The 24,203-nt window shown below is 39.6% G+C and overlaps 1 protein-coding gene across 1 annotated transcript; it reads left to right on the plus strand.

Annotated features, from left to right (window-relative positions):
- The first annotated feature begins 22,874 nt into the window (after positions 1 to 22,874).
- LOC149264617 (uncharacterized) lies at positions 22,875 to 23,974 on the plus strand. The gene is made up of 3 exons (XM_089399958.1): positions 22,875 to 23,028; positions 23,119 to 23,248; positions 23,353 to 23,974. Exons 1-3 carry the CDS (start codon positions 22,875 to 22,877, stop codon positions 23,972 to 23,974), a joined length of 906 nt encoding a protein of 301 aa, XP_089256084.1.
- The last annotated feature ends 229 nt before the right edge of the window (positions 23,975 to 24,203 follow it).

Raw genomic sequence — 24,203 nt, forward strand, 5'->3', positions numbered from 1 at the left:
TTTGATATTTTATTTACATAATTGTGTTCTTATCAATTTGGAGTGAAAGAATTTACTTTATTTTTTATTATCTAATTTAAAAATATTTTGAGAACAGAGAAAATATTTCTCAATAAAAAATTTTAAATTTAGAAAATATTCTTGTTTTAAATTCAACAATGAATAATTAAACATAAAAGGGAATTTTATAAAATCATTGAAGCAGTGTTGAGGCTCTAAATTCTATTTATATTTTAGGCTTTTTATTTATATGTAATAAGAATTTAATTTCTCTAACTACTTAATTGAAATAACTAGTTATTTTCAAATGATTTTGAACTATGTTTTTACTTTATACAATTATACTTATATATTTTAGAGTGCTAGAGTAGGGAAGGGAATTTTATAAAATTATTGAAGTTGTGTTGAGGCTCTAAATTCTATTTATATTTTATGTTTTTCATTTATATGTAATAAAATTTTAATTTCTCTAACTACTTAATTTAGATAATTAGTTATTTCCAAATGATTTTGAACTATGTTTTTACTTCATACAATTATACTTTTATATTTTAGAGTGCTAGGGTAGGGAAGGGAATTTTATAAGATTATTGAAGTGGTGTCGAGGCTCTGAACTCTTTTTATATTTTATGTTTTTCGTTTATATGTAAAAAAAAGTTTAATTTCTCTAACTACTTAATTTAGATAACTAGTTATTTCCAAATGATTTTGAGCTATGTTTTCACTTCATACAATTATACTTTTATATTTTAGAGTGCTACGTTAGGGTAGGGTACAGTAGAGTAGAGTATGCTAGGCTAGAATAGAGTAGCATATAGTAGAGTAGAGTAGAGTAGAGTAGTAGGCTAGGCTAGGCTAGGCTAAGATCAGATAGGCTAGACTAGGCTAGGTTAGGCTAGAGTAGAGTAGGCTAGGTTAGGCTAGAGTAGTGTAGAGTAGCCTAGGCTAGAGTAGAGTAGAGTAGAGTAGAGTAGAGTAGGCTAGGCTTGGCTATGGTAGGCTAGGCTAGAGTAGAGTAGAGTAGGGTAGGCTAGGCTAGAGTAGGGTAGACTAGAGTAGAGTAGGCTAGGCTAGGCTAGGCTAGAGTAGAGTAGGCCAAGCTAGGCTAGAGTACATTAGGTTAGGCTAGAGTAGGCTAGAGTAGGGTAGGCTAGGGTAGCATACGCTAGAGTAGGGTAGGCTAGGGTAAAGTAAATTAGGTTAGGATAGAGTAGGCTAGAGTAGGGTAAGCTAGGGTAGCACAGGCTAGGCCATGCCAGAGGAGGGCCAAGGTAGCATGGGCTAGGCCATGCTAGAGGAGGCTAGGCTAGGCTAGGCTAGAAAAGAGTAGGCTACGATAAAGTAGGTTAAGTGAGGATAGGAAAGAGTAGGTTGCTTTAGGCTATGAAATAGTAAAGTAGGCTAGAGTAGGAAACTCTATTATAGGCTAAGCTAGGCCAGAGTAGGCAAGACTAGAGTAGGTTAGCCTAGGCTAGAGTAAGATAGGTTAGAGTAGGCTAGGCTAGGCAAGGTTAGGCTGTGTTAGAGTAAGCTAGGCTAGCTTAGGATCAAGTAGGTTATGGTAAACTAGTGTAGGCTAGAGTAGGTTAGGCTAGGCTAAAGTAGGCTAGGCTAGAGTAGGCTAGGCTAGGCTAGGCGAGTGTAGAGAAGGCTAGGTTAGATTAAGCTAGGCCAGAGTACAAAAGGTTAGGCTAGCGTATGCTAGAGTAGGCTAAGCTAGAGTAAGCTAAGCTAGAGTAGGCTAGGCCATGCTAGGCTAGGATAGATTAGGCTAAGATAAGCTATGCTAGGCTAGAGTAGGCTAGGCTAGGGTAGGCTATGGCAGGCTATGGTAGGCTAGTAGCCTAGGCTAGTACACTGGCATAGGTTAGGCTAACCTAGAATAGGCTACGCAAGAGTAGGCTAGGCTAGGGTAAGCTAGGGTAGAGTATGTTGGGCTGGGTTAGGTTAGGCTAAGCTAGAGTAGCTTGTCTACCTTAGGCTAGGCTAGAGTAGGTTAGGTTAGGTTAGGCCAGACTATACTAGGTAGGTTATGCCAGGTGAGGTTATATTAAACTAGGCTAGAATAGGCTAAGCTAGGGTAGGCTAGAGTTGGCTAAGCTATGGTAGGGTAGGGTAGGGTAGACTAGGCTAGAGTAGGCTAAGGAAGGCTAGGTTAGGGTAGCCTATAGTACGCTAGACTAGAGTAGGCTAGGCTATTTTGGGATTAATTAGACTAGGTTAGGGTATGCTAGGGTAGCTTAGAGTAGGCTAGTATAAACTAGGCTAGACTAGGTTAAGGTAGGCTAGGGTAGCCTAGAGTAGGTTAGTATAATCTAGTCTAGGCTAGGCGAGGCTAGGTTAGATATGAGCCTAGAGTAGGGTAGATGAGTAGGGTACTATAAGCTAGGCTAGGCTAGGCTAGGTTAGTAGGATATAGTAAATTGGGCTAAACTGTGTTAGGCTAAGCTAGGTTAGGTTAGGCTTCGTTAGGATGGAATAGGTTAGGCGAGAGTAGGTTATGCTAGAGTAAGCTAGTCTAGGTTAGGATAGAGTAGTGTAGGTTGGGTTAGAGTAGGCTACACTAGCTATGCTAGATTACGAATGCTAGGCTGGGATAGGTTATGGTAAGCTAGGCTAGGGTAGGTTAGGTTATCATAAGCTAGACTAGGGTATAGTAGGTTGCACTAGGCTAGGCTAGAGTAGGCTTGGCTAGAGTAGGCTTTCCTAGGCTAGAGTAGGCTTGGCTAGACTAGAGCAAGCTAGGCTAGGATAGAGTAGATTACGGTAGAGTAGGAAACAATAGCCTATGATAGATTAGGCTAGGAAAGAATAGGCTAGGCTATAGTAGGCTAGGCTAGGCTTGGCTAGAGTAGGTTAGGTTAGGCTAGGCTTGTCTAGGTTATTCTAGAGTAAGCTAGGCTAGAGTATGCAAGGCTAAATGAAGGTAGGCTAGGGTAGGCTAGATTAGGCTATGCTAGAGTAGGTTATGCTAGGCTAGGCCAAGTTAGGATATGTTAGGCAAGTTAATGCTAGGCTAGGCTAGGCAAGGCTAGATTGGGATAGAGTTGGATAGGCTAGGATAGCTCAGGCTAGGCTAGGCTAAACTAGAGTAGGTTATGATGGGCTATGTTAGGCTAGGATGGAGTAGGTGAGGCTAGTGTATGTTAGGGTAGAGTAAGCTAGGCTAGTCTATTTTAGAGTAGTCCCAAATGAGCTAGGTTAGAGTAGGCTAATATATAGGGTATGTCATGATATATTAGAGTAAGCTAGACTATGATAAGCTAAAGTACGCTAAGATATAGTCATTTAGGCTAGAGTAGGGTAGACTCATTTAGGCTAGAGTAGGCTAGGCTAAGCTAGAGTAAGCTAGGCTAATATACACTAGAGTAAGTTAGGCTACGTTAGGCTAGAGTAGGCTAGGGTAGAGTAGGTTAAGCTAGGCTAAGCTATGCTAGAGTAGGCTAGGCTAGGCTATTCTAAGCTAGGGTAGGTTGGGCTAGAGTAGTCTACGGTAAGCTAGGCTAGAGTAGGCTAAAGTAGGCAAGGCTAGGCTAGAGTAGGCCAAGCTAAACTAGGCTAGAGTAGGCTAGGATATAGTAGAGTTAGAAGGAGTAGGGAAGGGTAGGTTAAGTTAGGTTGGATTAGATAAGTTATTTTAGAGTAGAATAGGATACACTAGTCTAGGACTAGAGTAGGATATTCTAGGCTAGAGTAGTATATAGTGGTGTTGGCTAGGATAAACTAAAGTAGGCTTGTCTAGGCAATCAATCGCAAAGTCAATTCCTATAGTAGGATAATTGATACAAAAGAAAAATACTTGTATCGGAAGGAGAGGCAAAAAGTTTAAGGGGAGAAAAGTGTATTATAATGTACTATGAGATGGAAAATTTGCATGTTTCCTAAGTCTTTATATATCTGCCTTCAATTAGTATCATTTCAATTAAGTGTTACCAACAAGCATCAAAATTAATATCAGTAGCCTCTTATATCGCTCTGCCATTGTTGTCAAAGGTGGAGAGTAAACAAACATTGGAGATGTAATGTGTATTGAGATATTGAGTATAAAAAGTGAAAAAAATGGGGTAGAGTGTTCAAAAAGCCCCTGTTCAAAAGAAAAGGGAGAGAAAAAAATAAGAAAGAAAAAATGCAATGACTCACATAAACATTTAAAATAAAGATCTTACCAAGGAAATCCAAATTTGGAAAACTAGAAATACTTTTCAGTATATAATATTACTTTACAATGTTACAATACAATTTGTACATTATGTGGAATCCATTAACCTTAGATCCATTAATCATATATATTTATTTAATTAGAATTACATTACCATGGACTACAATAATTGTGTCATAAAACTACCAAAAGTGAAAATTCTGTGCTGAAAATCATCAAAAGTGAACATTCAAAACCATTGAAATATTTTTTAGGGGGGTTAAGACCCCACTGTGACATCCCATTTTTCATGATGCATACAAATCACATGTGTGTCTAATCATGAAAATAATATAACATATACCCAACATTTTCATAATAATTCCATTCTAATTCTGAATGCATTTCAACTATGAGGCACTGAATCTTTTGATTTCATTATGGGTGCACTTATTACAAGTATGTTTGAAGTTTTAATAATTTATTTTCCTTACCAATACTAACGATGTTTTTATATCATTTTTATACATTTCATTTCCATGATTGTCTCCCACAGGTCAACATCACTCTCCAAGGGCGCCATTAATTATTGGAAGATACCATTATAGTTAAGGTCAATATGGGTCGTTACAAATTCCTATAGAAGCACCTAAATCTTGATGGTTAGTTCTCATCAATTAGATAAATAAATATTATTCACATTATAACACCTGTTGTTGTATCCACCTATTGTACATGTATAAATTTTGGTAACCTTCATCCTCAACCCTTTTTCCTCTCACCTTTATAGGAAGAAAGAACATTTTTCTCTATGAAAAACAAAATATTTAGTGCTAGTTAGACAATGTAATCAACTTAAAAAGGGTATGGATTCAGTGCATATGATCATTTTTAATTTCATTTGGCATTACATTAGTTTTTTTTTTTATGGGGGAATTGCAAATGATTTACCTTTCTATCCCTTGCTCAATTCTTACCTTTAGAGTTACATAGGGAAAATCCTAAATATCATAAAAACATTGATAGATGTGAAAATTAAATTCAAGCATATTTGAGAGCATCATGTTTATCCTCTTATTAAAAAAATAGGAGAAGATGCATAAAAATGGAAATCCCTTGTTAATAAAATGTGTATCCATATAATGAAGTTATGTGTATTCTAAGTATTTTAAAACCTTTTGAAAAGTGTTTTGTAACTTTTATTTAACATTTTATTAGAATAATTCACTAAATTGTTACATACGTAAAACCTAAGCCCTCAATCGTAAATGTCAAACCCTAAACCCTATACCCTAAACTTTAATCATTTTATAACATTTTAAAAATCATTATTTAGCTTTTATTTAAGTGTTTATTAAAATAACTTACTAAATTGTTATAAAACCTAAACCCTAAGCCCCAAACATTACACTTGAAGCCCTAAAACCTAAACCATATGTATTTTATAACATTTAAAAAACTGTTTTCTAAATTTAATTTAGGTGTTTATTAAAAGCATTTACTAAGGTGTTATAAACCCTAAAAACTAAACCCTAAGAATTTTACAACATTTTAAAAAGTGTTTTCTATCTTTTATACAAGTGTTTATTACAACATTTTAAAAAGTGTTTTGTAACTTTTATTTAAGTGTTTATTAAAATCATTTACTAAAGTGTTATAAACCTTAAACCTTAAGGCCAAAACCCAAAACCCTAAACCCCCAAACCTTAAAACCTAAACCCTAATCATTTTATAACATTTTAAAAGTCATTTTAAACTTTTATTTAAGTGTTTATTAAAATAATTTACTAAAGTGTTATAAATCATGAACCCAAAACCATAAACCCAAAACGCTAATTATTTTTTAATATTTTCAAAAGAGTTTTCCTAAACCATAAACCCTAAAACCTAAACACTAAACCTGAAACCCTAAATCCAAAACCTTTTACCCCAAACGGTAAGCCCCAAACCCCAAATCCTATATCCTAATGCTTAAAGCCTAAATGATAAACCCTAAAATCATTTGCTAATGTATTATAAACCCTAAACCCTAAGCCTTAAAACCAAAACCCTAAAACCTAAGGATAAAATTCAACCGATGTTAATTGTGAATGTTGTATGATAATTAAATTAAAGCATAATATAACATTAACTATTAATTTCAAGTCATATAATAAATGAATGAATGTCATATTGACAAAATTTTTGTTGAACATGCTAATGGATTCACCATGGTTGATACAAGGAATAGTGAGATTCCATGTGATTTTGGAAGCTCATATGGTGGCTTCTACCGTCCCCCCATCACTCTTAATTCCAAAATACCTAATTTGTCTATTATAAATAATTGATTTACCATGATTGATACAAGGAATATTGAGATTCCATGTGATTTTGGAAGCTCATATGGTGGCTTTAACCATCCCCCCTCATCACTCTTCATCCCCAAATACCTAATTTGTCTAGTATAAATTAAAATGTGGTGAAATCCTTAAAGATACAACACAAAATTTTAGACAACAAGGGTAGAGTTATTATTACAACATAAATGAAGATAAAATACAGTTCCTTATACATTCCATGTTATACGCCATGTCTTTCTAGTGCATCTTAGAAAAGACAATATAGGTCCTTCTAAATCCTAGCTAGAGCATTTTCCATCTACAATTTTGGCTCAACAAGGTTGTAGGCTATCAAGGCATCTCACCAAGCTAACCAAGTTGTCTTAGATGCACCAACGGTTACACTACAAGCTATAATCACACCAACAATCTAACAATTGAAATCTTTTCTCTCATAAAAAAGCCCTCAACGAGACTTATATAAACTTGCATGACGAAAGCTCCATTAGCATTAAGTGCTTGAGTTATTTTCTAAGGTTTCATCTCACAATCCTTAGGTCATGCAACATGTTAATGCTTGTGTTGAGATACTTCTCTTAATTTATCTCCAAAAAACCATATTTCCCAATAATCCGCACAATATTCAACCCTCGCATTACAAAAAAAGGGCTACAATATGATTACATATAGAAGTTATGGATGATCTATTGACTAAGTTGTGAGAATGAGGACACTCTCCCCATTTTATAAGACATGCCAGTTAGGAATATAATAGAAAATGGATCAAGTGCGCAACAACCTAATATAAATTATTACAGTATATCCACATCAGAGTAGTTTAGTGAAGATGTACAAGTGTCATGTGGTTGTTGGATGTCACCTCCAAAGTTGCTGGTCTTTAAACTAAGGATCCACATTTCAAGAACTCATTGTGACATGGTTTTTTGTGCTCTCTAAAAGAGGATCCCAGCTTTAATTCTCCTCAACATGTCCTCATTCAAAACAAAATCCAAGTATTGCACTCTCCAAGAAAGATTCCCTCAATACAAACACTCAAAATCTTAGACTATGACATGTGCTTGTACTGGTCTTAGGGAGGAGTGCTTTTACTCCTAGTGCATGTTATGATTATCCAGAATTATGCAGGAATGCAAAAGAATAAAAATATAAACATAAACATAAATTTGAAGAGGAAATAAAACTTCATGTCATTAATATCAAAGAATTGAAATCTTCTTACATACAAAATGGAAATAAACTAGCTTGGGCAATGGTAGCTTATCTCTAAGAAGAGATCTGGTGGCTACATGTTGCACTTATGTCTCTAAAGCTCCAAAAATCTATAATATATGTAAATAGTAACCATTTTAGATTGGGTGGTGGCTACATGTTTCAATTACGTCTCTAAAGCTCCAACAATCTATAATATATGTACATAGTAACCATTTTAGGGTGGGTTACAACTATGGCTGCAAAATTTCACATTATATATATGAGGTTTTATTAGGTGACATAAACATCAAAACTATGTCATATTATATTAACACTAAAATATAAAGCTAAAATATTTGTAGGGTGCGATATAGCTATGGCCTCAAAAATTTCAACTACATTGTGAGACACATGTTTTAATGGGCATGACTAATTAAATTGTAACACATATTTTAGAGTAAGAGGCACACATTAATATCAATGTTAATAGTAATATTAACATTAATGATAATACTAATATTAATATATTAACAATAACATTACTATATATTTTACGAGTATTAATATATTAAGATTAATATTAATATATATTATATTGATTAATATAAAAAAATATATGTTGTTATTTATATTACTTATATTAAGGCTTTAGCATAATAATGTTAATAAATAATAAATAGTATTGATATTCATAAATTACGGTTTTATATATTATCTAATAATAAAACTATTAATACTTCATGTGGCTTAATACATTAATAAATGATTAATTACTACCTACTATAATTGTTACATAAATAATTATTATATGAAATTATTTACCATATTAACCTTATTATTAATAACAATAATGTTAATGTTTGTATTGTCACTATTATATCTTATTATTATTATTATTATTGTTAATGTCTAAAATGTAACTATTATGAAAATTATGTATGAATATTAATGATAATACATAAAAATTATTAATTAAGTTTTATTAATGTTAATATTATAGCTTAATTTTTATTAATATTAGAAGTTTTTCTAATATTGTACAATTTTTTATATATTAATATATGTGTGATATTTGCATTTATAGATAATAATATATTAATAATAAATCTAATTTTATGGGGTATATTTATTAAACATATATTATTATATTTATTTTACTAATAATAGATTTATTGGGTGCGATTTCATATATTAGTTAATATTATATGGTGAAATTATGTTTTAATATGTTAATCTTTATTTAAAAATACATATTCTTAGTACTTATTATTTTAATTAATTGTCTTTCTTAATGTTTGTATTCTTAATATAAAATTTATTAATGTATTCTTAAAGAAATCAAACCTTTTTTACAAAAAAATCTTCAATCACTCACAACAAAGAGTTGTTTACTTCCATCTTTATAAGATAAGTATGCACCCTCATTATTTTAAATTAAATCTTAATTTAAAACTCAAAGGTAAACTTGAAACTGATTTGGCTATTTTTAATTAAACCTTAATTTAAAACTCAAAACCTCAATTTGAAGCTCATTCGTGCACTGTGTTAGTTATTCTTTAACAAGTGGATTGCATTACAATTCAATTACATTACAATTTTGCAAGAAGAGTTGTAGCGTACATTGGCTAAATTCTCATAGGAAACCTCACCTCAATCTAAAACTCAAAACCTAGATTTTAAACTCGCTCCTGCACTATGAGAGCTATTCTTTCAATATTGTTATGCATTGCAATTCTATTGCATTACAATTTTGCAGAAACAGTTGCAGTGTACATTAGCTAAATTCTCATAGCAACCTTAAACAACAACCATTTGGAAAAAACATAAGACCATTGTTACATGTAGTTTTAACATTTGTACTTGCAATTAAAAGTACATATTAATAATAGTATAAAATATATATTCTTAATATAAACTAAATTTTATAAAATCTGTATAGATTTTGAAAAACACAACATTCACTGATATTTACATATTCAATAAAAAAATGAACCGAGGTTAATTGTGAATGTTGTGTGATAATTAAATTAAAACATAATATAACCTTAATTATTCTCAGTCTACATATGTCTCCCCCCCCCTCCTCCTCCTTAATAAACTTGTCGTCCTCCTCCCCCATCCCTCCTTCCTCTGCCTCCACCTACCTACTGCCTCCTCCATCTCTCACCTTTGCCTCCTCCCTCGCCTCCTCCATGTCTCCAATGCCTTCACCTATGCCTCTCCCCCTACTTCCTACCCCTCCCTTATCCTCTCCTCCCTCTACTCCTACTCTCCTACCTCGTCTCCCCCTCCCTTCCCCACAACCTCTTACCCCTTCGCCTCTTCCCACCTCCTCTCACCCTCCTCCTCACCTGCCTCCTCCACCTATTCCCCATTCAACTCTTACCCACCTCCTCTCCCCCTCCCCCTTCTCCTCCTCATCACCTACCTCCTTCACCTATTCCCCCTCAAATCCCCCTCCTCCTCTACCCCCTCCTCCTTTGTCTCCTCCCAACTCCATTTCCTCTACCTCTGTCTCTCCCCCCTCCTCCTTGCCCTCCCTCCCTCGTTTCCTTATGCTCCTCCCCCTCCTCCTCCTCCACCTCCCCCCCCCCTCTACCTCTTCTTCATCGTCCTCCTCCTCATGCTCCCCTTCTCCGTCTCCTGCCTACACCTTCACCCCCACTCCACCTCCTCGCCACCCACTCCTCCCTTGCCACCCACTCCTCCCTCGCCACCCACTCCTCCCTCGCATCCCCCTACCCCTCTTCCTCCTCTTCTCCCCCCCCACCTACCTCTACCTCCGCCTCACCCGCCCTCCACCTTGACCTCTTCCTCCTCCTCCTCCCTTTCCTCCTCCCTCCATCCCCCACCTCCACCTCCACCTCTCTCCTACCTCCTCCTCCTTCATCCCTCACTCTTTATCCTCCTCCCCTTCCCCCTCCTCCCCCACCTCCTCTCCCCCCACCACCTCCTCCCCCGCCTCCTCTCCCCCCACCACCTCCTCCCCCTCTACATCTTCCCCATCCCCTCCCTCTGCACCCCCCCTCCTCCCCTTCCTCAACCTCTTCCACCTCCTCCCCCTTCCCCTGCCTCCACCTCTATCTCTCCCCCTCATCCTTCCCCTCCCTCCCCTGTTGCCTCCCATTCCTCTCCCTCCACCTCACTTTATTCGCCCTCCACCTGCTCCCCCGTCACCTCCTCCTCCTCTAGCACCCCCCATCGCCTCCTCCTCCTCCTCCTCCTCCACCTCCTTCATGTCCACCTCTCCCCCCTCCTCTCCCACCGCCTCCCCCTCCTCCTCCTCCCTTCAAATCTTCTCCTTTTCTCTCCTGCCTCCTCCTCCCCCCTTCACATCTTCTCCTTTTCTCTCCCCCCTCCTCCTCCTTTATATCCACCTCCCCCACCCCTCCCCCTCATCATCCTACCTCACAACTCCGTTCTCCTCCTCCCCCCTCCTTGCCTCCCTCTGCCTCCATGTTCCCCCTCCCTCTACCTCTGCCTCCTCCACCTCCCGCCTTTGCCTCCTCCCTCTCCCCTGCCTCTACCCCTACTTCCTCCCCCTCTCTTCCCCTCTACTCCCTCTACCCCTCCTCTACTTTCTCCTTTCCCCCCCCCACAGTCTTTTCCTCCCTCGCCTCTTCGAAAACCTCTCCCATCGCCTCCCACCCCTCCTCCTCCTCCTCCTCCACCTCCTCCCCCGTGCCTCCTCCTCTTCCCCTCCCTACCTCTCCCTCTTCATGTGCCTCCTCTCACCCCCTCTCACTCGCCTCCTCCTCCTCCTCCCCCTCCCCAACCTCCTTCGTTTCCTCCTCAACCTCTCTCTATTTCCTCCTCCTCTTCCACCCTACCGACTCTACCTCCTCCCTTACCTACTCATCCCTCTCCTCCCCAACACCCACCAACTTCCTCAACCTTCCCATCCCTAACCTTCCCCTCCTCCTCTCCACATCACCACCTCCTCCCCCTCTTCATCTTCACCCTCCCCTCCCTCCCCCTCTTCTCCCTTGTCACCCCTCACCCCACTTCTCCTCTACCTCTACCCCGTCCTCCTTCCACTCCCTCCCCAGCTGCCTCTCGCTCCTTCTCCTCCCCCTTACCCTCTTCCCCCTCCACTTCCTCCCCTCTCAACTTCTCCTCCTCCTCCTCCACCTCTTCCCCCTCCTATCATGCCTAACCCTCCTCCTCCTCCCGTCGCCTCCTCTACTGCCCCCTCCTCTACCTCTTCCCCCTCCTTCTCCTTCGAATTTTCGTCCCACCGCTCCTCCTCCTCCTCCACAACCCGATCCTCGTCCTCGTCCTCCTCCACCTCCCCGCTTTTCCTCCTCCTTTCTCTTTCACATCCCTCCACCTCTCCTCCTACCTCAACCCCCTCCCTTCTACTCTCCTCCCTCTCCACCTCCCCTCCTTCCTCATCTCCCCCCCGCCACCTCCTCCACCTTTACCTCTTCCCCATCCTCTCCCACTGCACCCCCCTTCTCCTCCTCCACCTCCTCCCCCGCGTCCTCCTCCTCTTTACCCCCACCTCCCATGCCTCCCTCGCCCTCACCTCGCTTGTGTCTCTCCTCACCTGCCCCCCCACCAGCCTCCTCCTCCTCCTCTGTTGGCATTATGATACATATGTTGTACTTGATGGCAACCCACTCATCTCAGATAATAAATTATAGTGTAGAGAAAAGTTCACGCACTTATATGCAGAGAAAAGTTTATTTCATGTAGAGAAAAGTTCACGCACTTTTATGCAGAGAAAAGTTTATTTCATGTAGAGAAAAAGTTCACGCACTTTCATGCAAGGAAAAGCGCATATATGTTGGAGAACTTACCTTTGGTCCATGGTAGTTAGTCCTTGGTATTTGAACCTATGAGGAAAAGCGCATATATGTTGGAGAACTTACCTTTGGTCCATGGCAGTTAGTCCTTGGTATTTGAACCTATGAGGAAAAGCGCGTATATGTTGGAGAACTTACCTTTGGTCCATGGTAGTTAGTCCTTGGTATTTGAACCTATGAGGAAAAGCGTGTATATGTTGGAGAACTTACCTTTGGTCCATGCTAGTTAGTCCTTCGTATTTGGACCTATGGTTTTGGACCATGGTACTTCGTCAAAAGTGTTGATCTCACGGTTGGTTCATGGTATTAGTCCAACAGTTTTTTTGATCCTATGGTTTTGGCCCATGGTATTGTGAAAGGCCTAAGCCTATATAAAGCAAAGGAGATCACTTGGCTAATTCATTCTTGCAAATTGAATATCTTAAGATCTGAAATATTGGGTTATTGTTTTAAAGGTTTGATCTATGAAAGGGAAGTTGAAAGCGAATCTGTGAAGGGTGATCTCTCGAGCGTTGCAGCTACGGAAGTACAGAGGCACCACAGAAGGCGCAGTGCGGAGGCGCCACAGAAGGCGTAGTGCGGAGGCGCCACAAAAGGCACAGTGCGGAGGCGCCACAGAAGGCGCAGTGCGGAGACGCCACAGAGGTGCCACAGAAGGCGCAGTGCGGAGGCGCCACAGAAGGCGCAGTGTAGAGGCACCACAGAAGGCGCAGTGCGGAGGCGCCACAAAAGGCGCAGTGCGGAGATGCCACAGAAGGCGCAATGTCGAGGTGCCACAGAAGGCGTAGTGTGGAGACGCCACAGAGGCGCCACAGAAGGTGCAGTACGGAGGCGCCATAGAAGGCGCAGTGCGGAGGCGCCACAGAAGGCGCAGTGCGGAGACGCCACAGAGGTGCCATAGAAGGCGTAGTGCGGAGGCGCCACAGAAGGTGCAGTGCGGAGGCGCCACAGAAGGCGCAGTGCAGAGACGCCACAGAAGGTGCAGTGCGGAGGCGCCACAGAAGGCGCAGTGCGGAGGCGCCACAGAAGGTACAGTGCAGAGGCGCCACAAAAGGCGCAGTGCGGAGACGCCACAGAAGGCGCAGTTCAGAGGCACCACAGAAGGCGCAGTGCAGAGGCGCGCCACAGAAGGCGTAGTGCGGAGGCGCCACAGAAGGCGCAGGTGCAGTGGTCGCGGCGCCACAGAAGGCGCAGGTGCGGAGGTAGTAAAGATATCCGCAGATCTATACCAGTGAAGTTGCGATCCCTGCTTAAAATTTGTTTTAACTGCCTTTGACTATTTTACAGGGTTTTGGGTGCATAACTGATGTTTGGTTACTGGTGTTGAGTTCAGATAACATCATGATTAATGACTTTTCTTTATGTACTAGATCTGGTTGATAACTCTCATAATATCATTGTATATGTATGGATCTGGTGATTGGGTGATTCAGAAGGTTCTTTGGTTATGAGCTTCAATGTTGTTGTTGGGTCTAGTATGAAAATTGGATGAAAAGTGGCCTTTCAGATTACGTGTTGTGCTTCAGTGTATCCAGTCTGAAAATTGATGAAACGTGGTACCTGAAGGAGAGAAGATTGTAGGCCAGTGCCTATTTACTAGTATCTAAGCTAGTACAAAAGCTAAGGGAGATCTTTGGAGCATTGTAGCAGGTAGCAGCCTGCGTACTAGTAATGGATCGGCTAGTACAAGAGAAAAATGGGTTGTAGCTCCCGTACTGGTATAAGACTGCACCAGTACAAATATTGTAAAAGGATTTTCTTATTAAGAAGAAGATTGAGATGACTTGCAGCAGGTGGTTTTTCTCCCGCATTGGGTTTCCACCTTATATCATGGTGTTCATGTGTGTGCCTTATGTGTGATGATCTATTCTCTATTACGGCATCTGTTATCTGATAATATGGTTGATAATGTTCTAATGCACTCATTGAAGATCAATTAACTTAATCATAAGAAGTTGTGGAAGTAGCATATATGAATCTGATTATGGAAATGAAAAAGTTTTATTAATGTGATAATACTGATTCACCCCCCCCTCAGTATTATTTCCAACAATTGGTATCAGAGCAGGTCCTTTGATAGAAGCTTGATTGCTTGAAGGAGATCCGTGGAACAATGGGAAAGAAGCTTAAGAAGAAAGCACCTAAGAAAAAGAAGTCATCTCAGAAGAACTATGACAGTGGGAGAATCGATTGGGGATTAGGTATAAGAAGCTCTTCAGATTCAGAATCATTATCAGGTTTGAATATATTATCCTCTGATGTTCCAGCTATCTTTCCTTTTGGAAGAGATGAAAGTGATAGCGAAACTACTGAATTTGCTCTTATGGGTGAACAAGAAAGATATCAAATAGAGGCAGAATTTAAAAGGCTGAGAGACAAAATTAGAGATCAACAAGATCTATTGAACAAAAGGGAATGTGATTTCAAAGAAGAAGCTACCAAACTAAAGGCCCAACTAGAAGAAGGAAACCAGGTAAGAAAGCTACTCAAGGACAAGGAAGACCAATGTCAAAAATTGCAGCATGAAGTGACATCATTAAGAAAAGAAGTAAACGAAAGAAGCACAACCATCAAGAAACTCAAAGATAGATCCAGCTACTATGAAAATCTTGAAGCTACAATCCTCTCACTAAAAGGAGATCTTGAAGAATCAAAGAAGCAGAATACAGATCTACTCCAAGCTATTGCAAAACAAGAAAACGAAGTCACCGGCTTAAAATCTCAACTAGAATGTGCCTTCCGAGTTCGTCAAATGCAGCAGGATCTGAATGAAGAATAAGAAAAGGAGATTCTCAAACTAAGGGAACAAATGGAAGAAGGAAGGAAAGCTGAAGAAGATTTGAAAAAGCAATCTCTTGAAAAGGAAGAACAACTTCAGGTTGAGGTAAATATCTTGAAAGGTAAACTAGAAGAAAAGGATAAGCTTTTACGATTTCAAGATAGTTCTAAAGTCTTGGATGATATTCTTAGTAGTCAAAGGTCTCCTGCTATAAAGACTGGTCTTGGTTTCCATGAATCTGTTGAAGGTGAATCTAGTTCACAAGGTGAGGCAAGGAACTCTAAAGAGAAATCTAAAGTGATCAACGAAGAAATGAAAGATCAATCTCATCATCAACCAGGAAAAGAGATTCCTCAAAGAAAATCCTTTACTCCTCCTATGAATAATGTTGAATGTTATGTATGTCATAATCTTGGACATGTTGCAGCTAGATGTAGAAGAAGGGTTCAAGACCATTATGCAGAAAGATCATCACATTCAAGGTACTTTTATGGATATTTCTTTGCTTGCAATATGTTTGGTCACAAAGCCGCTGATTTTTACAGGAGGAATATGAAACATGTAAGATGTTATGCATGTAACAAGCTTGGACATATAGCTAAGGAATGCAGGAACAAAGTGTGGGCACCATATCAAAAGGAGAAAATGTCATCATCACGCTTGAAGATATGGAGGAAAAAGGAAGTACAGTCAGAAAAAGGCGGCACTGCACAACGTACAGACATACCAGAATCAGAGGGAGCTGAAAGTACAAAACTTCAGTGTCCTAAATCTCATATGCAAACTCCATAAAGGAAAGTTGCATATATACGCAAGTTAGTTACTGCACAGTCGCGTATATGATTGTTTGAAGAAAGGCAGTAGGGACAGATTCAAGAGAAGGATCAGTTTTGCTCTAGTTAATAATAATGATGTGTGGATATGATGGTTAGAAGTGTTTTGGTTCTAACTTGATATTGATGATGTCTTGATACTTCTTATTGATATGCATGATCAGACATATGGCACAGGTTTAGAGGGAGCATATGGACTTAATGCATTATTGGCATTATGGTTAATAGTCCTTGGTGATGACACTTATATGGATAAATGATTCATGTTTCTATGGTTATGAGTTGTTCACATGGTTCTTGGATCAGATTTATGGTTGATTCTCTAATGATGCTTGCATGGGAAGCACTTAGCTTGAATTCACATCTTCTTGATGTTGAGTCACTCATATGCTGCTGTCGTCATATGCATAAAGATCATATATTACAGTTATGATTCCTTTCATTCTTGGCACAAATGGATGAGGATTGTTGGCTAGATACAGGGATGATTATTCAAAGTTGCATTGTTGGAGACATGATGATAATGAGCTCTTATCTATATGATGATAGGATTGTTTCATACATATGTTGATTAATGCAGATATTCCCAATTGATGATTCTTGATTCATGTAGATCTACATGGCTATGATGTTTCTCACATAGAATGTGAAATTCTGTTGATGCGGACATACCTTGATGATTCATGCACTAATACAAGTTGGTGGTCTAGTTGCTGTTGACAGATACTATGGAGCAGATCATAAAGTGTTGTTGCTGATGTTCATCTTATTTAGGTGATGTCATATCAAGACTCATGATGTAATAGTGTCATCTCTTCAGGTCATTTAACGACCTATGTTGGTTTCCCCACTATGCCTGGGATGAAGATGTAATCTATTTGGTTTTCATTTTTCGGATATATCCCCACTTGGTTGGGTGAGGATGTATGTATTGAATATTTTAGGAAGGTCATTTGTGATGTACAACATCCTTTTGCAGACCTTGCTTACACTCAAGGGGAGCCTGAGCATGAACAACACTATATAGCAGAGCAAACGTTTCAGCTTGTTCTCAGAAAGAGCATGATCATATTGGTGCACCATGACATATACAAAGGGGGAGCTCATTCAAAGATTTCAACAGGTACTCAGGGGGAGCTTATCATGCATTGTTGGCATTATGGAGGAAGTACAGAAGGAGATCATGGATGCTGGTCTGAATATTGCTGCAATACGTCTCTATCTCTTTCATGGTCATGGATTATGGTTCTTCTTTGCAGATCTAGTTTATAGTCAGGGGGAGCATGTTCTTAGGGGGAGCATAACCCTTTGCCCTTGATGTCAAAGGGGGAGAGTGATTGGTTGTTGTTGCCATCAAGTCCAAAGGGGGAGATTGTCGACATTATGATACATATGTTGTACTTGATGGCAACCCACTCATCTCAGATAATAAATTATAGTGTAGAGAAAAGTTCACGCACTTATATGCAGAGAAAATTTTATTTCATGTAGAGAAAAGTTCACGCACTTTTATGCAGAGAAAAGTTTATTTCGTGTAGAGAAAAAGTTCACGCACTTTCATGCAAGGAAAAGCGCGTATATGTTGGAGAACTTACCTTTGGTCCATGGTAGTTAGTCCTTGGTATTTGAACCTATGAGAAAAAGCGCGTATATGTTGGAGAACTTACCTTTGGTCCATGGCAGTTAGTCCTTGGTATTTGAACCTATGAGGAAAAGCGCGTATATGTTGGAGAACTTACCTTTGGTCCATGGTAGTTAGTCCTTGGTATTTGAACCTATGAGGAAAAGCGCGTATATGTCGGAGAACTTACCTTTGGTCCATGGAAGTTAGTCCTTGGTATTTGAACCTATGGTTTTGGACCATGGTACTTTGTCAAAAGTGTTGATCTCACGGTTGGTTCATGGTATTAGTCCAACAGTTTTTTTGATCCTATGGTTTTGGCCCGTGGTATTGTGAAAGGCCTAAGCCTATATAAAGAAAAGGAGATCACTTGGCTAATTCATTCTTGCAAATCGAATATCTTAAGATCTGAAATATTGGGTTATTGTTTTAAAAGTTTGATCTATGAAAGGGAAGTTGAAAGCGAATCTGTGAAGGGTGATCTCTCGAGCGCTGCAGCTGCGGAAGTACAGAGGCGCCACAGAAGGCGCAGTGCGGAGGCACCACAGAAGGCGCAGTGCGGAGGCGCCACAGAAGGCGCAGTGCGGAGACACCACAGAGGCGCCACAGAAGGCGCAGTGCAGAGGCGCCACAGAAGGCGCAGTGCAGAGGCGCCACAGAAGGCGCAGTGCAGAGGCGCCACAGAAGGCGCAGTGCGGAGGCGCCACAGAAGGCGCAGTGCGGAGACGCCACAGAGGCGCCAGAGAAGGCGCAGTGCGGAGGCGCCACAGAAGGCGCAGTGCGGAGGCGCCACAGAAGGCGCAGTGCGGAGGCGCCACAGAAGGCGCAGTGCGGAGGCGCCACAGAAGGCGCAGTGCGGAGGCGCCACAGAAGGCGCAGTGCGGAGGCGCCACAGAAGGCGCAGTGCGGAGGCGCCACAGAAGGCGCAGTGCAGAGGCGCCACAGAAGGCGCAGTGCAGAGGCGCCACAGAAGGCGCAGTGCAGAGACGCCACAGAGGCGCCACAGAAGGCGCAGTGCGGAGGCGCCACAGAAGGCGCAGTGCGGAGGCGCCACAGAAGGCGCAGGTGTGGTGGTCGCGGCGCCACAGAAGGCGCAGGTGTGGAGGTAGTACAGATATCCGCAGATCTATACCAGTGAAGTTGCGATCCCTGCTTAAAATTTGTTTTAACTGCCTTTGACTATTCTGCAGGGTTTTGGGTGCATAACTGATGTTTGGTTACTCGTATTGAGTTCAGATAACAGCATGATTAATGACTTATATTTATGTACTAGATCTGGTTGATAACTCTCATAATATCATTGTATATGTATGGATCTGGTGATTGGGTGATTCATAAGGTTTTTGATTATGAGCTTCAATGTTGTTGTTGGGTCCAGTATGAAAATTGGGTGAAAAGTGGCCTTTCAGATTATGTGTTGTGCTTCGGTGTATCCAGTCTGAAAATTGATGAAACGTGGTACCTGGAGGAGAGAAGATTGTAGGCCAGCGCCTATGTACTAGTATCTAAGCTAGTACAAAAGCTAAGGGAGATCTTTGGAGCATTGTAGCAGGTAGCAGCATGCGTACTGGTAAATGGATCGGCTAGTACAAGAGCAAAGGGGGTTGTAGCTCCCGTACTGGTATAAGACTGCACCAGTACAAATATTGTAAAAGGATTTTCTTATTAAGAAGAAGATTGAGATGACTTGCAGCAGGTGGTTTTTCTCCCGCATTGGGTTTCCACCTTATATCATGGTGTTCATGTGTGTTCCTTATGTGTGATGATCTATTCTCTATTACGGCATCTGTTATCTGATAATATGGTTGATAATGTTCTAATGCACTCATTGAAGATCAATTAACTTAATCATAAGAAGTTGTGGAAGTAGCATATATGAATCTGATTATGGAAATGAAAAAGTTTTATTAATGCGATAATACTGATTCACCCCCCCTCTCAGTATTATTGCCAACATCCTCCTCCTCCTCCCCCTCCCCAACCTCCTCTGCTTCCTTCTCAACCTCTACCTTTTCTATCCTCCTTATCGTCCTAACAAAAACATAAAAGGAACAAATAATTACATATCATTTTATTCTCTTTATTTATAGTATTTTAAACGTTTTTAGATTTCCTCCACCACCTCATAGAGGTAAGTACGATGGAACAATACAAGCCATCTTAAAACCTCCACTGGTCATAGAGGTAAGTACAATGGAACAATACAAGCCATTTTCTATATTTAATAATACTATTGTAATTTTTCATATACTATGGTTTGATGCGGTCTCAAATGTAATTGCAAATAGCTTTGGAGCAAATCATGTTAGGGTGGCTGCAACACAAATTACAAAAACAACAGCATTGTATTCTAGTTGGTCATTGTCTTCAATACCTTCGCTGTTAAGATGTATTTTTAATATAATAGTGCATTAAGACAATATACGTATAGCACTCTGTTTGAACTAATTGATCACCATTATAGGGCACCTGTAGTGCTCCATTTCAACTAATTGATCACCATTATATGAGAAGAAAACATAATGGTGTTTTGAAATGGTAAACAATCAGTTTTTGTTGTTATTTGTGTTTATATGTTAGAAGAAAATTTAATTTCCTAGTGATGGGTGAGGACTAACTGTGATTGGGTGTGAGGAGAGAAGAATATTAATAAGAAATTGCTCAGAATTTCAAATGTGCGAAAAAAGTATACATAAACATAAACAAGGCTTCGAAAAAAGTGCTCATCATTTCAAATGTGCTAGAAAAATTATCCATAAATGCTTTACATAGTTGCAAAAAGAATTATCCATAAACACTATCCATCACAAAAAGGAATTATGGGGGAGAAGATGCCCTCCCTTGGTAGAGAATCGTGCTTCATCTTCCTCTGGATGAGACATTAAAGGTCCTTCTCACATATCTAATCATGTACAATGAGATTTATGTATATTTGCTACGTTGTACAACAAGATATAGCTTCAAGTATTATGGACAGATTTAGTCAAAGTTAAGTGAGTTTATTTGTACAAAAATATTTATACACTCATGCTGTAGACAAGATTTGAGATGTCTGGTTTAATATATTACAACACTAATTTGAAATGGAGCTTAATAATAGCGCATATTTTGTAATTAGCTTTTAAATTTATAAAACTAATTTTAATAAACAAGCACTTTTAACTTTATAAAACTAATTGTAATTAAGTTGCATGGAAGAGGAGACTTAAATTAGGAATAAAGGTAAGCTTTATCTTTCAAAAAACACAGGCGAGCTAAATTGATGGAAAAATTTGTGTAGCCAGTCAATCAACTAATTAAATATCCCGGTTAAGTTGATGTAAATAAAAACAACTTTTAATTCCACAAGATTCCACAAGCAAAGATCAACCGATTATGGATGATGGATTGAGTAAACTAGTATGAAACCAATAAAAAATTAATTGAACATGGATAGAGAACAATAAAAGATCGGTTGGTTATGGTGATGGATAGATTAAACTAGCATGAAACCAATAAATAGTTAATTCAACATGGATAGAGAACAATAAATGAGTTAATTAGATAAAGATACAATAATCACTTAAAAATTTGATTAAATAAAGACATATTGGAAGTTTTTGGGAAGTAGTTCAATTATTAAAAGTGATTTTGGAAACCATTGTTTATAAATTATTAAATTTAGTAGACATGGAATATTCATGGCCATTGGAAGAGCTATTTTTGCGAAACTCTTGAATCAGTATGGAAGGTATTACATACTTGTAGCTCAAAGTTGTTGTGAAGGATGTTGACGGTTTTGCATCATATTGAAGTCTAGTCTCTCCTCTCTTTCATTGAGCTCATCCAAGGAATCAACGTTACCATTCCGTGCAACATAGGATGACATGAACACCGAATGCAGTTACACTGCAACATTTGCAATCAAATTGGTAAAAAGGAATCATAACATGGTAAAGCTTAAAATCATACTATATAAATGTAATTAGATAACATCCATGCATACAGTTATTTATCTCCATGAACTCAAAAGTTGTAAATTCTCACACACAGACCACACCAACTAAGAGAGACTCAAACCACAAACTTACTCACTTAGACTCAAACCAACCACATCCAAGTACACACGTGCCAATATGAACATAAATAGAAAAGGACCAAAATGCAACAAAATAATAAGAATTGAGATATATATATATATATATATATATATATATATATCCACTTTCTTGAACAATTATATGTACTTCCCACACCCTTTGAAGATTTCATCGAATCCAAATTTTCATGATTTCTATCACGCCATTATGAGAGCGTGATAATTTTTTATTTGAATATAACAAATTTCAGCATCGTGGTTGTGTTCTACACGCGCCCATACATACCGGAGTGTAGTACGTTGCTTTTGTCAGATAATATAATGAACCGGAGTGTAGTACATTGCTTTTGTCAGATAATATAACGAACACAAACAGTCGTGGGCATTGTCAAACTGGAATATGCCACTTTCTTGTCAGAGTTTATAACAAACTACACGCGCCCACTACTCGGCATAAATTCGTTTGAAAGGTTCAATGAACACTACGCATAAATTATAACAAACTTGACCTATAACGAACGCAAACGAACATATGTCGGTTTTTTGTCAAAGTTTATAACAAATTAAACGCGCCCACTACTTACCCCCGGCGTTTCGTATTTCCACCTCCATAGCAAAGTTAATGCTATGGAGGTACCCCTTCTGACAACGGCAGACGGTGTGGTTGACGTCATGGCGCCCTTTCATCCTCGACCATGCATCATGGCATCCATCCGGCGCATCCATCCCTCTCCGGCTGCCTTGCTCCTGCCCCTCGACGGCGACCTTGCCCGCAGCCACTTTGGCCTCCCTCTGGCATATTGATGAGCACATTTACCAACCTCCGGCACATTTACCTCACTCTCGGCCTTGATCGTAACATGATAGTATGCCGACATTAATACTCATATACCCATTTGATTTGAATTCAAATTTGAATTTTGAAGCACCCTATTTCCAAAGAGAAGCGAGGAGGACAGTCCCGTGTCATATACCCATTTGATTTGAATTCAAATTTGAATTTCGAAGTGTGCTATTTTCAAAGGGAAGCAAGGAGGCCAGTCCCATGTCAGAGCAGACCATCAGCTATTTTGAGTTAGCCTTAATGGGTTACGGAAGAATATTGAAGATCGTTAGATCCCCTAGCTGTTCAAAAGGTCTTAGCCGTGGGGCTTGGTCCGCCATGGAGGATATGAATCTCTCTGAATACATTCGAATTCATAGCAGCAATGGATGGAAAAATATCCCTAAAAAAGCAGGTGAGTTTCAGTAAAATTCTAATTGCAATTTTTATTGCAAACAAAATGCGCATTGAGAGGCTAAATGAGCGGGTAGGTTTTGTTTTGCAGGTCTTAAGGGATGTGGAAAGAGTTGCAAATTGCGGTGGCTTAACTATCTTCGCCCCGACATTAAACGTGGTAACATTTCTCCCGACGAGGAGGAGCTCATTATTCGGTTGCATCGTCTTCTTGGCAATCGGTATGTAGAAAATCAGTGCACATGACACTTTCGGTTTTCTTAGGTTTTGAAATATTTTGGAAATCTTCCATTGAGTTAATCTCAACTATACAATGTATTTGCAGGTGGTCTCTAATAGCAGGACGACTGCCTGGTCGAACAGACAACGAAATCAAGAATTACTGGAACACTCATATGGGCAAGAAGCTGTGCCTGTCAATGAACAAATCTCAACCCAGGACTTCAGAAAATCGAAGAACAAGATCAAAATCTCCTGTTCCTGTTCAAAATCCTGTGTTCAAAGCCACTACCGTTAAAATAAAAATAGTCGTGCGACACTGTGGAATTGTAAGAGCAAATGGCTATAACGATGAGGGCTGCAGTAATCATATATCAGATGAAGCCTTCAAATTATGGAACATTCAAGAAACCAGGAAATTCTCATGGCGCGACCTAGTTGTGAACGATTCCATCGGAAACGAAGAATTTGAGCGTATTGGTTTGCCATTGGCTGATAATGTCGTCGAAACAACAGCTACACATTTTTTCTATTCTATGTCGAATTTAGGTTACCAACAATCTCCTCATTACGATTATTTTGGGGGAGATGCAGTTAGTTTAGCCAAGAGTTCATTGTTTCAAACAAGCAGTCGTCTCAATACTGTAATTTTCTCCCTCTTTGTTCGTCTGTTCAACAGATTTTACATCAGAAGACTTGTACAGAGCAATGGAAAAAAACTACAATAACGAACAAGACAAAGAATGTATACATGAATTCAATTATTTACAGACATGAAGCCCGTTGCAATCACTTACGCATAGGTGGAGAGAGCTTTAGACAAAGTTGGGCTGCAACGTTGTGTGGAAGGAATGAGCTGTGGACAAACTTTTTTCTGGAACACCATGAATAAATCCCGTGACAGGGAATGGAGCCAATAAAATTTTAGGGATTTCAATCTGAAACTTTCCACCAAGT

This window comes from Pinus tabuliformis, chromosome 6, assembly GCF_031772625.1.
Source record: "Pinus tabuliformis cultivar Carrire ecotype Pingquan chromosome 6, CPIR1, whole genome shotgun sequence".
Lineage (NCBI taxonomy): Eukaryota > Viridiplantae > Streptophyta > Pinopsida > Pinales > Pinaceae > Pinus > Pinus tabuliformis.

Bases quoted from the DNA above. Each gene is read 5' to 3' on its own strand.
- LOC149264617 (XM_089399958.1), top strand. From the start codon at position 22,875: ATGGGTTACGGAAGAATATTGAAGATCGTTAGATCCCCTAGCTGTTCA. The intron at 23,029-23,118 runs GTGAGTTTCAGT...TTTGTTTTGCAG, and splicing joins AAATATCCCTAAAAAAGCAG to GTCTTAAGGGATGTGGAAAG. The intron at 23,249-23,352 runs GTATGTAGAAAA...ATGTATTTGCAG, and splicing joins CATCGTCTTCTTGGCAATCG to GTGGTCTCTAATAGCAGGAC.